Source organism: Adiantum capillus-veneris, chromosome 25, assembly GCF_014529385.1.
Source record: "Adiantum capillus-veneris isolate H3 chromosome 25, ASM1452938v2, whole genome shotgun sequence".
Classification (NCBI taxonomy): domain Eukaryota; kingdom Viridiplantae; phylum Streptophyta; class Polypodiopsida; order Polypodiales; family Pteridaceae; genus Adiantum; species Adiantum capillus-veneris.
In genome coordinates, this window is record NC_140955.1 from 19,954,571 (window position 1) to 19,972,383 (window position 17,813).

General features: G+C 40.0%; 1 protein-coding gene across 1 annotated transcript; it reads right to left on the minus strand.

Moving 5' to 3' along the window:
• Window positions 1–2,155: 2,155 nt before the first annotated feature.
• Window positions 2,156–2,872, minus strand: LOC147424534 (uncharacterized). Its single transcript, XM_086499741.1, has one exon. It carries the CDS (start codon window positions 2,870–2,872, stop codon window positions 2,156–2,158), a length of 717 nt encoding a protein of 238 aa, XP_086355867.1.
• Between the last annotated feature and the right edge of the window lie 14,941 nt (window positions 2,873–17,813).

The window sequence follows — 17,813 nt, forward strand, 5'->3', positions numbered from 1 at the left end:
ATTGTTGGTCTATCTTTCCCTGGGGTGTTGAATCCACAGCTGTTCGCGTTGATTGTTTAGCTCCATTTGTGACTTCCTTGTTGGACTTCTTTGCTTGTGGATGACATGCGTTGGTGAGTTCTGCATCTAAACTGACTTGAACAGTCCTTTGTGCCTCTATTTTTGACAATCTGTTTGAGTCTTTAATTTCCTCTGCCAGCTGGACAGAAGTATGTTGACTCTTTTCTCCAGATGCAATGCTTGCCGTGGCCTTTGGTTCACATTGCTCTTTATTGATCTATTTGTAGGTCTTTTGATAGGCTTCATGTGCTTGATGCACCATTTGCTTCTGATTGTTCAAGTTAATTGTGATTTGTGTCACCTTTGGTTCTGTGGCATCTTCCATTGGCGAGACAATATTAGGATCTGACTTTATGACCGCCTCTGCCTTTTGATTCAAGTCTGCCTTTGAACACATTGAGATGTCTGTTTCTTGGCTTTGAGACTTGATCTCTGGCTTTGTTGAATCCTGAGGTACATTCATTAGCGATGAACTATGTGTGCTATTAGCATTATTACGTAGAATCTTTGATTCCACATTTCTACTTGTTGAAATCTTCAGTGGCAAGTCCTTGACTGCCCGTACCTGCTCTGGTTATGGGTCGCAGATAATTTCTTCATCCACTTTCTCTGACATTGGATCGTCCGCTGCATCTTTGTTGGATTTTTCGACTTCATGCTGAAAAATTCCAAGCTATTTCAGACCATCTTTTGTAGCTGATCGTTTTTGGCAGCTTGATTTTCAATCAAAATATCATTGATGCCTTTGACCTCCAATATTTTAGTTATCAGTTTGTCTCTGGTATCCTTTGACAAGATATGCTTTCTTTCTAGCGACTTTATATTTGGAGACGTCTGCTTTAATGATTCCGCTGCTTGCAGTCTGATACTGTCTTGGTTTTGCTGCTTCATCATATCTAAGTGCATCTTTACTGGGCAATTGGGTATTAGATGATCAATGCCACATACGTAGCAGTGCACATCTATTCCTATTTGTTCTATACCTGGTCGAGGTATCTGTCCATAATATTGTTGGTATTCGTTGCCCATAGTATCTTGGATCAAATATGTCATCAGCATGACATGTAGATACTTAAAAACCAACACTGACACTGGCTTTGATTGATTGCCCTTATCTTTTTTGACTGTGGCATTCTCAAGAAGCTTGTAATAGCTTCCATTATAACCCTGGTAGATGGTCGTTTCAGCCCCTGCTTCAGTGACCAACTTTAATTCTATGTCTGTTATCAACATGTGATCCTTTATCTGTGGCTTCTGTATAGTCTTAGGACTATGTTGTCGATTCGATCCTGTATTTGGCTTCTGTTGTCCGCTGAATTGTAAGAGAGTATTGTGACTCTCCTTTGCTGTTTGCAGTTTATAGGGTTGTCTTGATTGCAGTAAGTGAGGTGGAGATTGGACTCCCCCCATCCGAGAGTGTTCCCTATCTGTAAGAGGTATCTTTCTTATGCCAGATGTGGATATTCTAGCTTTGTCATCTAGCTCAGCTGATTGAGCTAGGTTGTGTTAACTCAATAGCTGATTCTTCCATTGATTGTACGTGTGTTTGTGTTGGTACATTTTGTGGTGCATGTGTAGTGTTCTGTACCTGTGAATGTTGTGTTGTGGTACTCATCTGTGTAATGAAAGGAGTTGAATTGTGCTCATACAAATTCAAAGTCTGATCATGTGTCACTAGAAGCCTAGAGCTTTTAAAGTGCACTTCCCTATCTTCTAGTGATTGACTTTGTGCAATAGTGACAGTGTGACCAATATTTACCTGGTTAGATATCATTCCGTCATGTGTCCGTTGCTCAATTTGTTCTTGTGGAGTTCAAGGTGACAAGATGAAAGCTGCAGCTCTTTCTGAGAATTTATCTGCAATAAGATCTAATTCATAGCATCTTCCATCTATATCATAGCTCTTGTCTCCAATGCGCGTTGCCCATAGTGTCCTAGGAACTGACTCGCTAAATGTCCTTACCCGTGTGACTTGAACCCATCTTTGTCCAACAGAATCTACATAAGTTGGATCTTTCCATCTTGGTTCGTGGATCCAATGAAGGGCTATTGGTTCAGGTTGCTTGTTGACTTCTGAAGTGGTTGAAGGCAACTGTCATTTACACATGGCTTCAAGGAATTCCTTCCTACTGACTGTGTCTTCATTTTTTGGCAGATTGATTATAGTAGGCCCCGTCTCTTGAGTGATTTCTCTGTTCTGAGCTACCACTATATCTGCATTGGAAGCTAAAGGTAAGCTCATTATCAAGCGGTAAATATTACCCCTTGTCGACATGTATTTGTAACCCAACTTTGAACCATCTTCATGAGCTATAAAGCATTGATTTGGCTCTTCCGTCGCTTGTTGAGGTGTTTCTGCTTTGCACCATCTACCCTCCATATCTCTATAGAGACTGCTATAGTTTTTGTCCTTGTAATTTGACTTTATCAAGAGCACAGTGACTCGACAACTGCTAACCTCTGGAAGATCTTGCCTGTGCAATTTTATTATGTCCAACTCACTACCTGGTTTGAGCTTCATGTACACCGATCCTAAACAATCTTCCATTAGGTTCTTTTGTGAATTAGCCATGTTGGTAGCTTCTTCTACTTCCACAACCTGTATTGTCGGGCTTTTCAGCGCATTTTGCTTGGACTTTAGATAGCGATTGTCTGCATCATCCATGTAGCATCGAAAGTCTTTGAAATGACCTATTAACTCCAACCTCACGCCAACTGATTTGACTGTTATTAATGAGCTTGAAGCTGCATCATAACTGCTTTGATTTGCCGATGTTGCCATTGACTGTTGTTGTTGCATCTGCTGCTCCATTTTTCTTTCAACCCTGTAACTGACCTGCTAAGCACTTGTATTCCCTTTTTCTAGCCTCTCCCGCGGGTGACAGTGGTTTTCCTAATTCAAAGCTCTCTGCTAGGCTTAGCTGTGATCTCGACGATCTGATTTACCTATATAGCTATAGCACTAGTTGGCAAGATACTTACAACTGTACTGCAACGACTACTCGCCTTTGTGATACCTCGATTCCAGTTGATTGAGCGATGAAATTTGCTCTTAATTTGCAAAATTGTAGATTAGCAAAGCACTTTTGACCTGAACTAAAACGACGTAAATTTGCCTGTTTTGACAGCACACTTTATATGGCGTTTAATTTAAATTAAACCACCACGCAGGTGACCATAGGTCATCCGACCTCTGAAGTGTTCTGTCCGCAACTTTTTCTTTTCCGGCCTCACTGTCACTCTTATCCCTGGCACACTCAAAAAAAATTATGTTATTTTCTTCGCTTCAATTTGCTCTTTTGATGACTTGCATGGAAAATTCTGCCTGGCAATGCTCAATTTCCGGCCTCCTTATGGCCACTACATTAGCTACGCGTACGGCGAGTCCGAGTGTATGTGTATGTGTTTGTGAGTGCGCGAATGTGCTCTTGTTTTGTTTTTGTTTTTGTTTTTGTTTTTTTTTTAAATCAACAAGTCAACCACTGTGTGTGTGTGTGTTGTGTGTGTATTTATGTGCTGGAGATGCGCCATCTGTGGCAAGGTTTGCGCAAACGCTGCAACACTCAAATGGTGTGCATGATTGTGTGTGCAGGTGGATTGGTGGGCTTGAAAGCTACTTCGTGAGTGTGTGTGTGTGTGATGGCCTACGCTGGAGAGGCAAGTGGTGTGTGTGTCTTCAACTTGTAGTAGCAGGCGAGGAAGGCGATGTGTATGTGTGTGGCACTGCGGCTTTGTGTGCGCGCAACTGTAGCTTGCAAGTTGGATGAGAGCAGGTGTGTGTGGCGTGAGCTGCTGGTCAGAGCGAGCTGCGCAAAGAGGCGAGAGGGTGAGTGAGTGAGCTGCACGGGATGGCGAGCTGCGAGGCGCGTGTGATGAGGGGACCCCAACCGTGTATCAAGAGTGAGAGGGAGCGCGAGCACGTAGCAAGACCCGCCAGCAGTGAGTGCGTGAGGGCGTAGGATGTCAAGGGCGGGACCGGGCTTAGCGCGTAGGTAGGTAGGTCAGGGCTGCATAACTGCAAGCGGGCTTAGCGCTAATAACGACGCGAGCAGCGGTTCAGCTCGGATCGCGGCGAGACAGCAGGCGGGCGGGCCAGCTTTGGTCAACGCGGGAGCGGGAGACAGGTCAGTATATTTTTTTAAATTAAAAAAAAACAAAAAATAATCCCCAAAAATAAAAAAATAAATACAAAAACACACAAAAAAATACAAAAAATACACTAAAAATTTCAAGAATCATACAATAATTCAAAAAGAGTCACAAAAAACTCACAAAATAAATAATAAAATACACAAAAAATCAAAAAACACATACAAAAATACAAAAATAAACACAAATAATAAATTTAAAAAACACAAATAATTCTAAAAACACAGAAAAAAATCAAAACATGCACAAAATTACTAAAAACCATAATTAAAATATAATAAATAAAGAAAATACCAAATAAAAAACACAAAAATTATAAAAAAACACACAAAAATAATTCTTTTAAAAAAAACACAAAATAATTTAAAAAGAACAAACAAAAATAGAAAAAACACAGAAAAATAATAAAATACACAAATATAAATTTTAAAAAAATCAAATCTTATCAAACAAAAACCTTAAAAAATTTAAACTATCACGCAAAAACACTCAGAAAACCAAAAAATTTACCCCGGCACTCCACAATTCACCCGAATTAGGCGATTTATCAATTTTTTGAGTATAATTAGCACATTTGAGTAAAAATTACCAAAAATTTTGCCAAAATTCCCAAAAATTCTAGATCAGCCCACCGACCTAAACGTTCACAATCAAGCAATCGAAATGCAGAAATTGATCACTTACTTAATCAAAATCACACAAAACATCATTCTTTAAGCACACAAATCGTCTCAAAACTGTGCTTAAATGAACACAGAAATCACCCTCTCTTGCACGATGACTAATCGCACTCAAAACAGCATTTTGGATCAATTAAACATCAATTCGAGCATCCAAATCTCAAATTTAATCAATCATTAACACGCTTTTTGCATCAAATGATGCACATAAGCATACATAACCAAATTTGACCAAATTTTGGCAGCATTTTGGCATCACAACGGAATCAGAAAAACATAACTATAACTCATTGACGACCATAAGCAATTACATGCTTCTCATAAGCAAATTTGACTCCAAAACAGCCCCAAATTAGGCACTTCCACCTATACGCAAGCGGGCATAAACCGCACCTAGTTTTGCATTTTACGAATGCACATAGTTTATGAACCAAACCTTCACATAAAATCAGAAAATTAGCATTAATTTCAGCACCTTAATTAGTGAGAAACTCAGTGATTAAGCACTTGATTAGTGGCCAACACACTAGTGTGTGTGTGTGTGTGTGTGGATCCCGTAAAATCACCTACACACAACCAACACAAAAATCAATGTGTAGCATCGTTTACCATGAATGTAAACACATAATCATCATGGACATGCATCAAATAATCAATAAAAATCAGCACTTTGCAAAATGCCCAAATAATTAGTGAAAATTAGTGATTAATAGGTGATTTCAGCTACGATTTGCGCACAAATGGAGTAGGATATGAGTGTGTGGATCGCATAGGCATGTTGTCCATACACCCAACTCACTTTCTACTTGTGTGTAGCACAAAAAACACTTATCAATCAACGGGAAATTAGCATTAAGGTTAGGGAAAATTAGTGAATTTGATGGTCAAAATTAGTGATCCAAATCAAGAACTAATGATGTGTGTGGATTGTTTTGTGATGTTCTAAGCATAATCAATGCTAACCCAAGCACTAATCACACTAATAACCACTCAATTAATCAACACACCTAATCTAAAAACTAACAAAATTAACAAAAAAATTAGGGAAATTAGTGTCTCCTAATCACACCAATGGCACCTCTAGCTTAGGCTATCAATCCCCGGCAACAACGCCAATGTTGGGACGTCATCCTAGCATAGGGAGGACATCAACATAATGTCAATGCGAGGAGTAGGATCCGGCTAGGGCATGGAAACACACAAGTGGCTTGTGCGTGCCAAATGGAGGATTAGAAGGTGAAACCTACACACAAAGAAAGCTACGGAGCGGGTATGATGTTGCTACGAGGAGTGAGCACACTACTTACTCTACCATTCGGCCTAATCTCTCACACACAAGCTTAATCACACACTACTCTCTAATCAATCACTAATCCAACTCTAATCAAGCACACATTGAGCATAGAATAGCATAGGATGACCACATCGGGCACCAACACTCTACACAAGTCTACACACACTTAGTAGCATGCTTAAACAAGAGGGAAATATGAAAAAGAGAGAGATTAATCAACAAATCAACCACTAATATTTGATTAATCACGCATTGATTACACCATGAGCAAACGAGAGAGAAGAGGCTAGAGTTTAGCTATTGGCATGAGGCCTAATCGTCCATGTACGCACGTAGAAAGCTCAAGAACTCCATGGACATCTCCTTCTTCACCAAGCTTATCTCAAGTGAGTAAGAATCCCCTTTCACATTGTGTATTTTGAGTTATATACTCACTAGGCTTTTTAGAAGTGGCCGGGCATCCAAATGGCCAAACTCACTTAATCTGCTATCTGCACTGCCTAGGATCTAAATATAGCTCAATGTTTACAACTTGGAACTCTTGATGAGCCCAAAACACAATTACAACCCGCATTTGCGATCATTTGACAGAAATCCTAAAACTTAAGTGACCGTCAATTGTGATCGTAACTCCATAGATAGTCATCAATTTCAACTCTTGTCTGCATCTGTTGCTTGTATTTGATTCATCTTCATCTTTACTTCACATTTGCATCATCTGGCCTTGTTAGCATTTACTAGAAATAGTAATAGCATCTTTGACTGGTCCGTTTGGCCATTGTTGACGTAGCCGCCAAACAATGCATATACCAAGGCTATGATGTATTAATGAAAGTGTTTCATTTTTTGTACCTAGATGTGATTCATTTTCACATTCTATTATGGTCCAAATGTGTTAGCAAGACTTTCAAGTAACTTCACTGGGAAGTATTTAGTTTCTTTCATAGAGCTATTTATCCATATTCTTATCTCCTTTTTGATGTGTGCTATGAGCATAACATTCTCCATAAGCATTGGCAACTATAGTCATGAAAATGAAAGTTTGGATCATTTTTTGCGAAATGCATGTACACTAAGTGTTATGGGTCCTAGTATTTAGAAAAGGTAAATTTGGAATGGCATGCAAATTCATAAAATCGATAGCTTTATAAAGCATTTTGCACCACAGGTGCACTATCTCTATGAGATTTTTGTGGATGCACCAACGACCATACGAGGTGATGGCTCGATATGGGTGCTTTTGTAGATAGATTGACTAAAATTTGTAAAGTTATATTCAATTCACTATTCACTCTCTAAAGTTAACCAAGTTGTTTGTTCATAACGTGTATCGATTATATAGATTAATCTCATCAATAATATTGGGAGTAATTGTGACCCATGTTTAGCAGTCATTTGTGGGACTATTTATAAATGTTTGGGGAGAAACAACTCAATATCACTACTATCACTCATCCAAACATGGATAGGAAACTTGCAAGTATTAATCTAGTTCTAGAGGCTATGCTAAGAGTGTACATTAGTTAGAAGCAATCCAATTGGAACTCTTGCCTTTCTAGTTTGAATTTTGTTTATCATGATGCAAAGCACGTTGTGACTAGGTTTAGTCTCTCCATGTTTGTCTCAAGTTTTTGACCTTAGCGTGGGGTTTGCTTACTAATGAGAAATGATAGCAAGTCAAGGACTTTATTTCTGTTGATGAGTTATGTCATCATGTCACTTTCATGGAAAGTTGAGAAGAAGTATTCCTACATGTTCCAACACCTTCAAAAAATTATAAAACTTGGTCATTCATTTAGACACCTCTTAGTTGTGGTAATGTATTTAAAGTACTCAAGTGAGTTATAAGTGAGTCTACACACTATTGTATTCATCCGGTTTTGGATATAAGCCATTTGCAAAAAGACAACAATGTAGACAATCAAGATGCTCTTCTTGGTTCATTGAACCTCCTATTTGATCGTGTATTGGTCAACTTGATAGCTCGACCCATGAGAGGTTCCAATGTGGAAAACATTATTGTTCTTGTCGAGATATCCCAACTCTTTTTTTTAAGGCCAAAAACACTTCTCCAAGGGGGGACTAATGTCAGGACAAGGGTGGCTAGGACATACATGCAGTGGAGGGGTCTATATATAGCTAGGAATAAGGTCCTATATATAGCATGGGTGGGTGGAGAAGAGCATGTGGTTGTCCCTAGTCTCTTACATCTTCCATTCATGAGTCAAACATTGTGCCATACTTGGTCTCAAAAAAATTTGTCTTGTAAACCTTATTATGTGTTAACAGCTTGGAATTTCATGGTTGTCAACACAATTTCCATTCGGCGTAGCCTTGTGATTCTTCTTTAAACAAAGTAGACCAAAATTTGGGTTATGGTCTAACCAACAAAAACTATATCTTGAGTTTGTAAATGTGTTCATATTTTCAATTTGAAGAAGAGGATGTGTACACCTTGTGTACCTTCCGTTGTCTTCACCTTCAATTTGACTACAAGAACTTCCACTGAGTGAGCCTTGCCATTCTAGTTTCAAGAAGCGCTTTGAAATCCTTCAAGCATCCATATTCCATTTGTAATTGTGGTCCTATTCTCAATTTGAAGAAGACAATGTGTACACCTTGTGTACCCTCCATCGTCTTCACCTTGAATTTGATTACAAGAACTTCCAAGAGTGAGCTTTGCCAAAGTGCTTTGAAATCCTTCAAGCATCCTAATCCCATTTGGCTTTATCTGATCCTTGAGGCCTCTACAAGGTAATCTTGCAATTCTACAATCTACAACGTACCAAAGCTTTGAAAACTTGTGATTGAAATGGTTGGCTAAGTACAAAATCTAATTAGCCTTACTCACAGAAAAATTCAAAGATCTCAACTTTTTTAGGAAAAATGAAATCGATCATCTTGCTCCTCCTCCTTCCAGAGACGATTGGTGATATCGTTACCTCCCTTTCCCCTCCATGAAAAGATCCAAGAGCACCTTGATCCTCATTCTAAGCAAAGCTCAAGGAGCACCTTAAAAATCTCAAAGAGCATCTTAGAAAGCTCAAACATCACCTTGGTCCTTCTTCCATGCAAGCATGAAGAGCACCCTTGTGGGATTTTCCCTTGTGGAAACCCCTCTTACCTCCAATTATTTGTCCAAGCTCCAAAAATTAGGTCACTCAAGTGGGAAACAAAGCTTGATCTATGGCATGAAGAGAAAGGTGTGGTGTAGAAAGATCTTGGTTGTTTGAAATGCTCGCTATCGACCCTGGTTGTTCGAAATGCTCGCTATCGGCCCTGGTTGGAGGCACTCTTGCGACAAAAACTCTTCAAAGGGGTAGGGTGATGCTATTTGGATGCATCATGATTCATCATCCGTTTTTACAAAAATCATCAAGCACTCCCCCTCCTTGTAAGTGGTCTAGACCATGCTAACTTTTCTTCCCCATAGAGATTCCTTAAACCCTCCTTTCTTGCTACAAAAGGTTCACCTTGTTGCTTCAACTCTCCATGCATATGCACAAAATTATCTTCTCTGATATGGGTGAAAGCATAAATAGGTGGAAAGCTATTCATATGATAAAATTAATAGCATAGCAAAAGAAAATGTTGTGCCATATTTCACTTTTGGAATATACATTTAAATTAAAAAAATTAACATAGTCTTCTTTTCTTCTCATCCCACTCTTTTTTCATTGATGGAAGAAGTTTCAAGTGGGACCCCACCATTACCCCCTCCTCTCTCTCTCTCTCTCTCTCTCTCTCTCTCTCTCTCTCTCTCTCTCTCTCTCTCTATATATATATATATATATATATATATATATATATTCTCTTGTGCACCTCTATCCAATGTGCTATTGTGCTTGCAAAAGCTAATGTGGTTGGAGTCTTGGATGTGTTACCATATACATGTGGTAGTGATGTGTGTGAACACAATAGGACCACCGGGGCATTTTTTCCCTCTTTAGGAGGTTTTGTCCCCCGTGCATTGTATATATGCCCATCACTCTAGGGCTATCTATCTTTCCATTGCACACTAACACACTCTCTATTGTGTGCCTTGAGCTTCCTTCATCTTCTCCAAGCGATGTGCATTTCCTTGCAACCCTAATTCCAACAATTGGTATCAGAGCGGGTTGTGTCCTCTTGGGCTTAGTCGCTAGCAACTCCAGCACGCGCTTTCTCATCTTCTCTGATTTCAGTGAACTTTGGCAAGTGTACGCAGGTTGACAAAAATTTCGAGCGAGCTCTTAGAGCTCAGTCTTCTCAGATTTCTGATTCGGGCTCATTTTGGCCTCTGTTTCCACTACAAGTAGTACTACACAAGCTATTTCGTCATTTGTGCAAAATTTTTGTCAGTGCCGTTTTTTGCATAACAGGTGTCTTACACTCTTCTACCGTTTGTGCTATATAGCACATGTTGTTCCCGCTTCATTTCTCCTCTCTTTGGGCAGTTTTCACATCAGGTGCAACATTTACCATGGCTGACAACAACACAGCTGTGTTCAAGATGTTTGCTGCTAAGGACACATTGGATGGGGACAATTACCCTATGTGGGCTTACATGATGCAACATGTTCTTGTGTCAAAGGGAGTCTGGAATATTGTGCAGGGAATTTATGTACATCCTAGATCTGAGGATGCAGGCAATGTTGAGGATGTTGCAGGTCTTGTTGCGAGAGTTGCAGCTATTAGAGTTGTTTTGCCTACAGTAGAACAATCTCGTTGGGATGTAAAGGATGCATAGGCTCATGCATTGATTTATTTTTTCTGTGAAGCGCACCATTGTTCCTCACATTCATTCAGCAAAATCTGCAAAATAGGCTTGGGATATTTTGGATAGTCTTTATGCAAGTCGCAATGAGGCTAAAATTGCTTTGTTGTGTAAAGAGCTGGAGTCGAAGATTATGCATGAGGAAGATGATATGGACACTTTCCTTGCTAGTGTCAAGGATATTAATGAGCAACATATTTCTGCAGGTGAAGTCATTTCAGACAATTCCCTTGTGCAGACTGTTCTTGATGCCTTACCAGATTCTTACCAAACTTTTGCTAGTACTTGGAGACTTATGACCCAAGGAAATCCTGAAGTTGTCAAGTTTGATGCAACATGCACATTTTTGTTGCAAGAGTCACTTTCTAGAAAAAACAGGACTAGGTAGTGTGCAGTTGAATAGGCTTTTATTGCTTCTCATAGAAAGGGTGGTAACAGCAATGCAACCATTTCTTATGGTTCTGCTGCAAGTGGCAAAAATTCTATTCCTAATGCTTCTGCTGGTAGCAATTCGTATGGAAATTTTGTTAAGGGAAAAAAGAAGATGTGTTGCCATTGTTGTAAAGCTAATGATCACTTGATCAAGCAGTGTCCTAAGTTGAAGACCAAAGAGGCTAGAAGAAAGAGGGTGGTTCCAATGCAACTGTTGGTTTCAATACAAATGCAGCCATTGTTGAGTCTTGTGTGAAAGGAGACTATGATGTTGATGTTGATGCAAAATGGGCTTTTAGTGCAGAATGCACTTACAATCCTGTTGTCCATGATGCATGTCAATTGCTGCAGATTCACATGTGTGGTATTTCAATAGTGGTGCTACAAAGCACATTACCTCACATCGTGAATTGTTCACCTCTCTCAAGTATGTCCCTCATAGAAATTCAATCACTTGTGCCAACAATGCCTCTCTTATCCGGTTCAGGGATTTGAAAATATTGTGCTTACTGCTGCAAATGGCAGTTATTTCACACTTGTTGATGCACTTTATGTACCTGGGATCAAGAAAAATCTTTTGTCTGTATCTGCACTTGCTAGACTTGGACTTGTAGTCAAATTTGTGGATGACAGATGTACAGTTCATGACCTTAGTTTTGGTGATGAAATTATTGCATCTATGCTTTTGTGCCATGGGCTATATAAGCTCACTTTGTATGAAAAGTGTGGACAAAATTTTGCAAATGTAATTGCAGATTCAAGGGCTATTTCAGATGCAAAACTTTGGCATGCACGTTTTGATCATTTGAATTTTTCCAGTTTGCTGCGTTTACAGAAATATGATATGGTTGCATCTTTGCCGCCTCTTGAAGCACCTGCCAAACAAGTTTGTGAAGGCTGTATTTTGGGTAAGATGCAGTGTTTGAAGTTTCCAAAGGATGGTTCAGTTACGGACACATGTAGGTTGTAGCTTGTGCATAGTGATGTTTGTGGGGCCATGCAAACCATATCGTTGGGCAATTACCTTTACTTTGTGACTTTCATTGATGATTACTCCAGGCATGCATGGGCATTTCCGCTTAAAGGGAAGTCCGAAGTTTTTATGTGCTTCAAACAATTTCTGGCTATGGCCGAAAATGTATCGAAATGTACTATGGGCACCCTCCGTTCCGATCGAGGGGGGAGTATATGTCTATCTAGTCGTGGTATAAAACACCAATGTACAGTGCCTTATACACCTTAGCAAAATGGTGTTGTTGAGAGGAAAAACAAGTCACTTATGGAAATGGAACGATGTATGATCAAAAGTCAAGCTTTGCCGCATTCTTTTTGGCTTGAGGCCATCATGTGTGCCACTTATGTACTAAACAGGTGTCCTACAAAATCTTTGCAGTCTATTACTCCATATGAAGCATGGCATGATAAAAAGCCTTCTATTGAGCACATGCATGTTTTTGGCTATTTGGCATATGCTTTGGTGCCACAAACACAGCGCAAAACATTGGATGATAAGGTTGTCAAATGTATTTTTGTTGGTTATAGTGCTGAAAGCAAAGGTTACAGGTTGTATCATCTGCAAGCAAAGTGTATTCTGGTTTCATGGAATGTAGTGTTTGTGGAAGATTCTGTTGAGCCCCCCTTGTTGTCATGTACTAGAGACAATAATGTAAGTTCACAGGATATTTATGCCACTTTGTTGCGTCTTTTTAGTGGTGGAAGTTCGAATGTAAATTCCAATGAGGCAAATGTACAGCCTATGGGGGCTTCAGAAAATGTTACAGATCAGCCTATTATTGATGCAGATGTACATGATGTACTTGATGAGGAAAGGGCTGAAAATGAGTAGGCTAGAGGTATGCCAAAATGACTGGTGCATACATTGCATGATAGTAAATTGGATGCACCTTTGTCTAATCGTACTCGTTCAGACTCTCTCCATGCGTCTTATGCATCAGAGTGTTATGCTTTGGCTGTGTCTAGCTTACATGATGTTGAGGAACCTTTGTCTTTTGATGAAGCATAGAATTCAAAAAATTGGATGGTTGTCATGCAATCAGAATATGATGCACTTATAGAAAATAACACAAGGAATTTATGTGATTTGCCTCCTGGAAAAAAAGTAATTGGTACGAAGTGGGTTTACAAGTTGAAACACAAGCCGGATGGTGAGATCGATCGCCATAAGGCTCGACTTGTTGTAAAAGGTTATGCATGACAAAAAGGCATAGATTATGAAGAAACTTTTTCTCCCACTTGTCATATGACTACTGTGCATTTTCTATGTGCATTGGCAGCTCATTTTAATTGGGATGTCCATCAATCAGACATTGTTATTGCTTTCTTGAATGGTGACATATTTGAGGAAGTTTATGTAACACAACCTTGCAATTTTGTCAAGAAAGGACAAGAGGACAAAGTGTGTAGATGCTGAAGCAATCTCCTCGTGCTTGGTATGAGAAATCTGACACTCATTTGGTCAAACAAGGCTTTCGTAACAGTCCAACAAAAAGCACATTGTATGTAAAGCGTGAGGGTAAAGTACTTCTCATTGTGGTTCTTTATGTCGATGATTTGCTGATCACTAGACTAAATGAGAGACATATTGCTGAATTTAAGGCTGATTTAAATGCTACTTTCAAGTTGAAATATTTGGGGCTATTGCATCATTACTTGGGTATACAGTTTAAGCAACGTGATGGTGGTATTGCCTTGTGTTAGAAAAGTTACATAGAGACATTACAAGTTGAGGATTCCAAACCTATTGCCACTCCCATGGAAACAGGTTTGAAGTTGAGTCTACATGATGTTGGTGATCTTGTTGATGTCACTCTTTACCAAACTGTTGTTGGCTGCCTCATTTATTTATGCAACACGAGGCCAGATATTCAGTTTGCAGTCTCATAGGTTAGCACATTTATGCATAGCCCAGGGTCTAAGCATTGGCAGCCTGTCAAGAGGATTTTCCGCTACCTTAGTGGCACTTTACATCTTGGCTTGTTTTATCCCAAGGGGGGATTATTGCCGCCAACGTTACATGCTTTTTTGGACTCATATTGGGCTGGTTGACACGAGAGTGTCCACAAATGGTTTTTGTTTCATGTATATCATGGTTGAGCAAGAAGCAACCTACTGTGACCACTTCTAGTTGTGAGGCTTACAGGGAAATCTTCACGGCTACGGTTGAGTGTGTATGGCTCAGACGCCTTATGGCTGATTTGGGTGTTGGACAGGACACTGCCAACACTATCTACACTAACAGTCAGAGCGCATTGGCAGTTGCGAGAAACCCAATTTTTCATGCTCGCACAAAGCACATTGAGGTGCATTACCACTATGTTAGGGAGAGGCTCTCAGTAGAAGAGATCAGTGTGGCTTATGTGCCAACACAGGACAACCTTGCAAATATTTTCACAAAGGCATTGTCTCATGAGAAGCTTGAATATTTCCGCAAAGCTTTGGGCGTACTCCCCTTTGTGGATTGATCATGTCCTCAAGTCATGGAACTTCCCTTTACTCATGTGCCAGCTCTCGTTCACCGCATCACTCCAGGGGGGGGTTTGTTACCATATACATGTGGTAGTGATGTGTGTGAACACACTAGGACTGTCGGGGCATTTTTTCCCTCTTGAGGAGGTTTTTTCCCCCGTGCATTGTATATACGCCTATCACTCTAGGGCTATCTATCTTTCCATTGTACACTATGTAACACACTCTCTGTTGTGTGCCTTGAGCTTCCTTCATCTTCTCCAAGCTGCGTGCGTTTCCTTGCAACCCTAATTCCAACAGGATGATTGTTGTTGCGCTTGAAGGAAACCACCTACAGGTTCTTGTGTTTGTAGCTTCATCGCCAAAGTGTTTGATCCTTGAGAACCCTTAGCCTTATGCAATTCTCTATTCTCATACTCTACCTGCTTATTTGCATCCTCCAATCTTGACTTACAATCTTGAAATATGGCCTCTACGATATTCTTCATGACTACAAGTATCTTATTATCTTGCTCTTCCAATTGCACCAAGTACCCTCTCGTGGGCACACTTGATAGGGTTATAGACAATCCTTCTATTTCTCACTGATGATCTAGTAGAAGCAACAGTGGTTCCAGAACCTAACCCTCTACCACACATCTACTCTTCCCACCTCTTCATCTTGTGTTGCAGGTTGTGCCCTCTCTGTGAAGATAGCCTAAGCAATTTGATGCTTTCCAGGAATGGAGATAGCTTCCATGCAAGTTTTCAATACAAAATCCTTTGCAAAATAGTCCCCTACTTGATACATGAAGGGACCCTCCTTGTACACATCCTAATGTTTCCACACAATCTTCTGTAAGAACTCTGATCGAGCATGGTATGCCTTCACTTTCTTTTGGCTACAAGGAATAGGATTTGGGAATATGAATACATCTTCCTCGACCTCATCAAAATTTCATTGATCCTTGTCAAGGAATGAGGGTCAAACCACTCGAATGGTAGTCCACACTCTGTATGAAACTCCTTGGCAAGGCTACATAACTTCAAGTGCAAGGTGGCTCGATGTTCCTAAAAAAGTTGTTGCTTGCATGAGACAGGGGCTTTGAGGAAGGTGTCATGTTGGTGTTCTTGATCTACTTGCACATCACACAGCTAGCTACTATAGTCTTAAGTTGGGACATGTTGTGTGCCGACTCGCATCAACTCTACATGAAACTCATACAAGCAACAAAGGATGGTGTGGATGTGTTTGTGTAAAATAATCTATTGAATGTTGTAGAAATGTAGCAGACTATGGCACATGTAGCTCTACATGTTGCACGTGGTACATTATCTACCCCTACTACAATTGAATTTGGCATAGATGCCATTGTTGAAATTATTAGAGTTGATTCCTGCAGAGATAAAAATGTGAATGCTATGGAAGTGCATGCTAACGCAAATGCTACTATTGATGGTAATGTAATTGATGTTGGCACAGATTCCATTATTGATGTAGCTGCTTGATGCCATTAAAGTTGTGGGCACAGATGCCACTATTGGGGATACAAAAGATATGGGTAAGGAGGCTCTCACTCATAAAGGAGCTGGAATAGGTAAGGCAGTACTAATAATTGATGTTTTGGTCAAAGCCAAGGTAGATATTCAAAGTGATGTTGCTGGTCTTGCACTTGATGTGCAGGTTGTCAATGATTGCACATAGATAATGAGCTTGATAAACTTGAGAAGTCTACATCATCGACCTCTACTATAGTTGGTTTTAGCACAGGTGCCATTATTGATCCTATGGTAGTTGATGTGAAGACAAATGGAAAGCAATGGATGTTGATGCTAGAACATATGCTGCTATTGATGGGAATATAAATGATGCTGACACATATGCCATTGTTGATGCAGTTGATCCAATTTTTGATGCAGTTGAGGCTGTGAGTATAGATGCTGGCACAAAGGCCATCATTGATGCAGTTCATCCCATTGTTGATGCACCTGAGGTTGTGGGTATAGATGCTAGCACAAATGCCATTATTCATGCATATGAGGTTGTGGGTATAGATGCCATTGTTGGAGATGCAAGAGGTATGGTTGAGGAGGTCATCATAAATACCCCCGGGGAAGTCACTTATCAAAAGACCCCTATATCACGTGCGTTCAAGAGGTAATTAATAATACCCCAATATACATACTATACTTACACTGTGAGCCTATTTAAAAAAACCCCACCCCCCTCTGTATGTATACATTTTTATACATTTTGGTCTTTTAATAATCCTCTCCGGTTAACTCACGTGATATCATACACATTCTAAAAAGTGACCGCCCCGGGTAAATACCAGAGCTGGAACAGGTGAGATAGTAGGTACAAGCTGTGATGTCGCCGCCCATGCCAAGACTGACTGTCCAAGTATTGTTCTTGGCCTCGTAGCCAAAAATGATCCTTAAGCTACCCACGATGTTGCAGGTGCGGCTACAAGTGCGGCTACGTGGGCTCTTATTATGTTTGAGAGGAAAGAGACGATAGAGCCACTTCTAGTAATGCCACTACATGTAATGTCATTAACTCTTGTGCCTAGAGGATGATGAGGAAAGGAAAAGATCGTGCATTATATTGGACGTGAATGGCCTACTCATAAAGAGATACAAAGTATCCTACTACATAGAGAGAGCAAGAAAATGTGCCTGACGCGGTAAGATTGAATTATCATGTAATCACCACTCAAATAGTTCCAAGAAAGAAATATGAATATGTTGCTAGGCCCAATGCATTGGCCTTTTCGCATGCACTGTGCCAAAGAGAAAAATTAGTGCTTTCCAGTAGCATGACCCAAGATAATCTAGAGGCTGCTTTGAGAACTCGATTATTGAGGCTGAACATACAATTTTTACTAGAAATCATCATTCAAGAAAGGTGCAAAACGGTGGACTGGCCGGTTCACACAAGGCATTTCCACACTTGCACTATGCTTCTCCGAGATCT

Coding starts and splice junctions, on each gene's coding strand:
- LOC147424534 (XM_086499741.1), bottom strand. CDS start 2,872: ATGGAGCAGCAGATGCAACAACAACAGTCAATGGCAACATCGGCAAAT.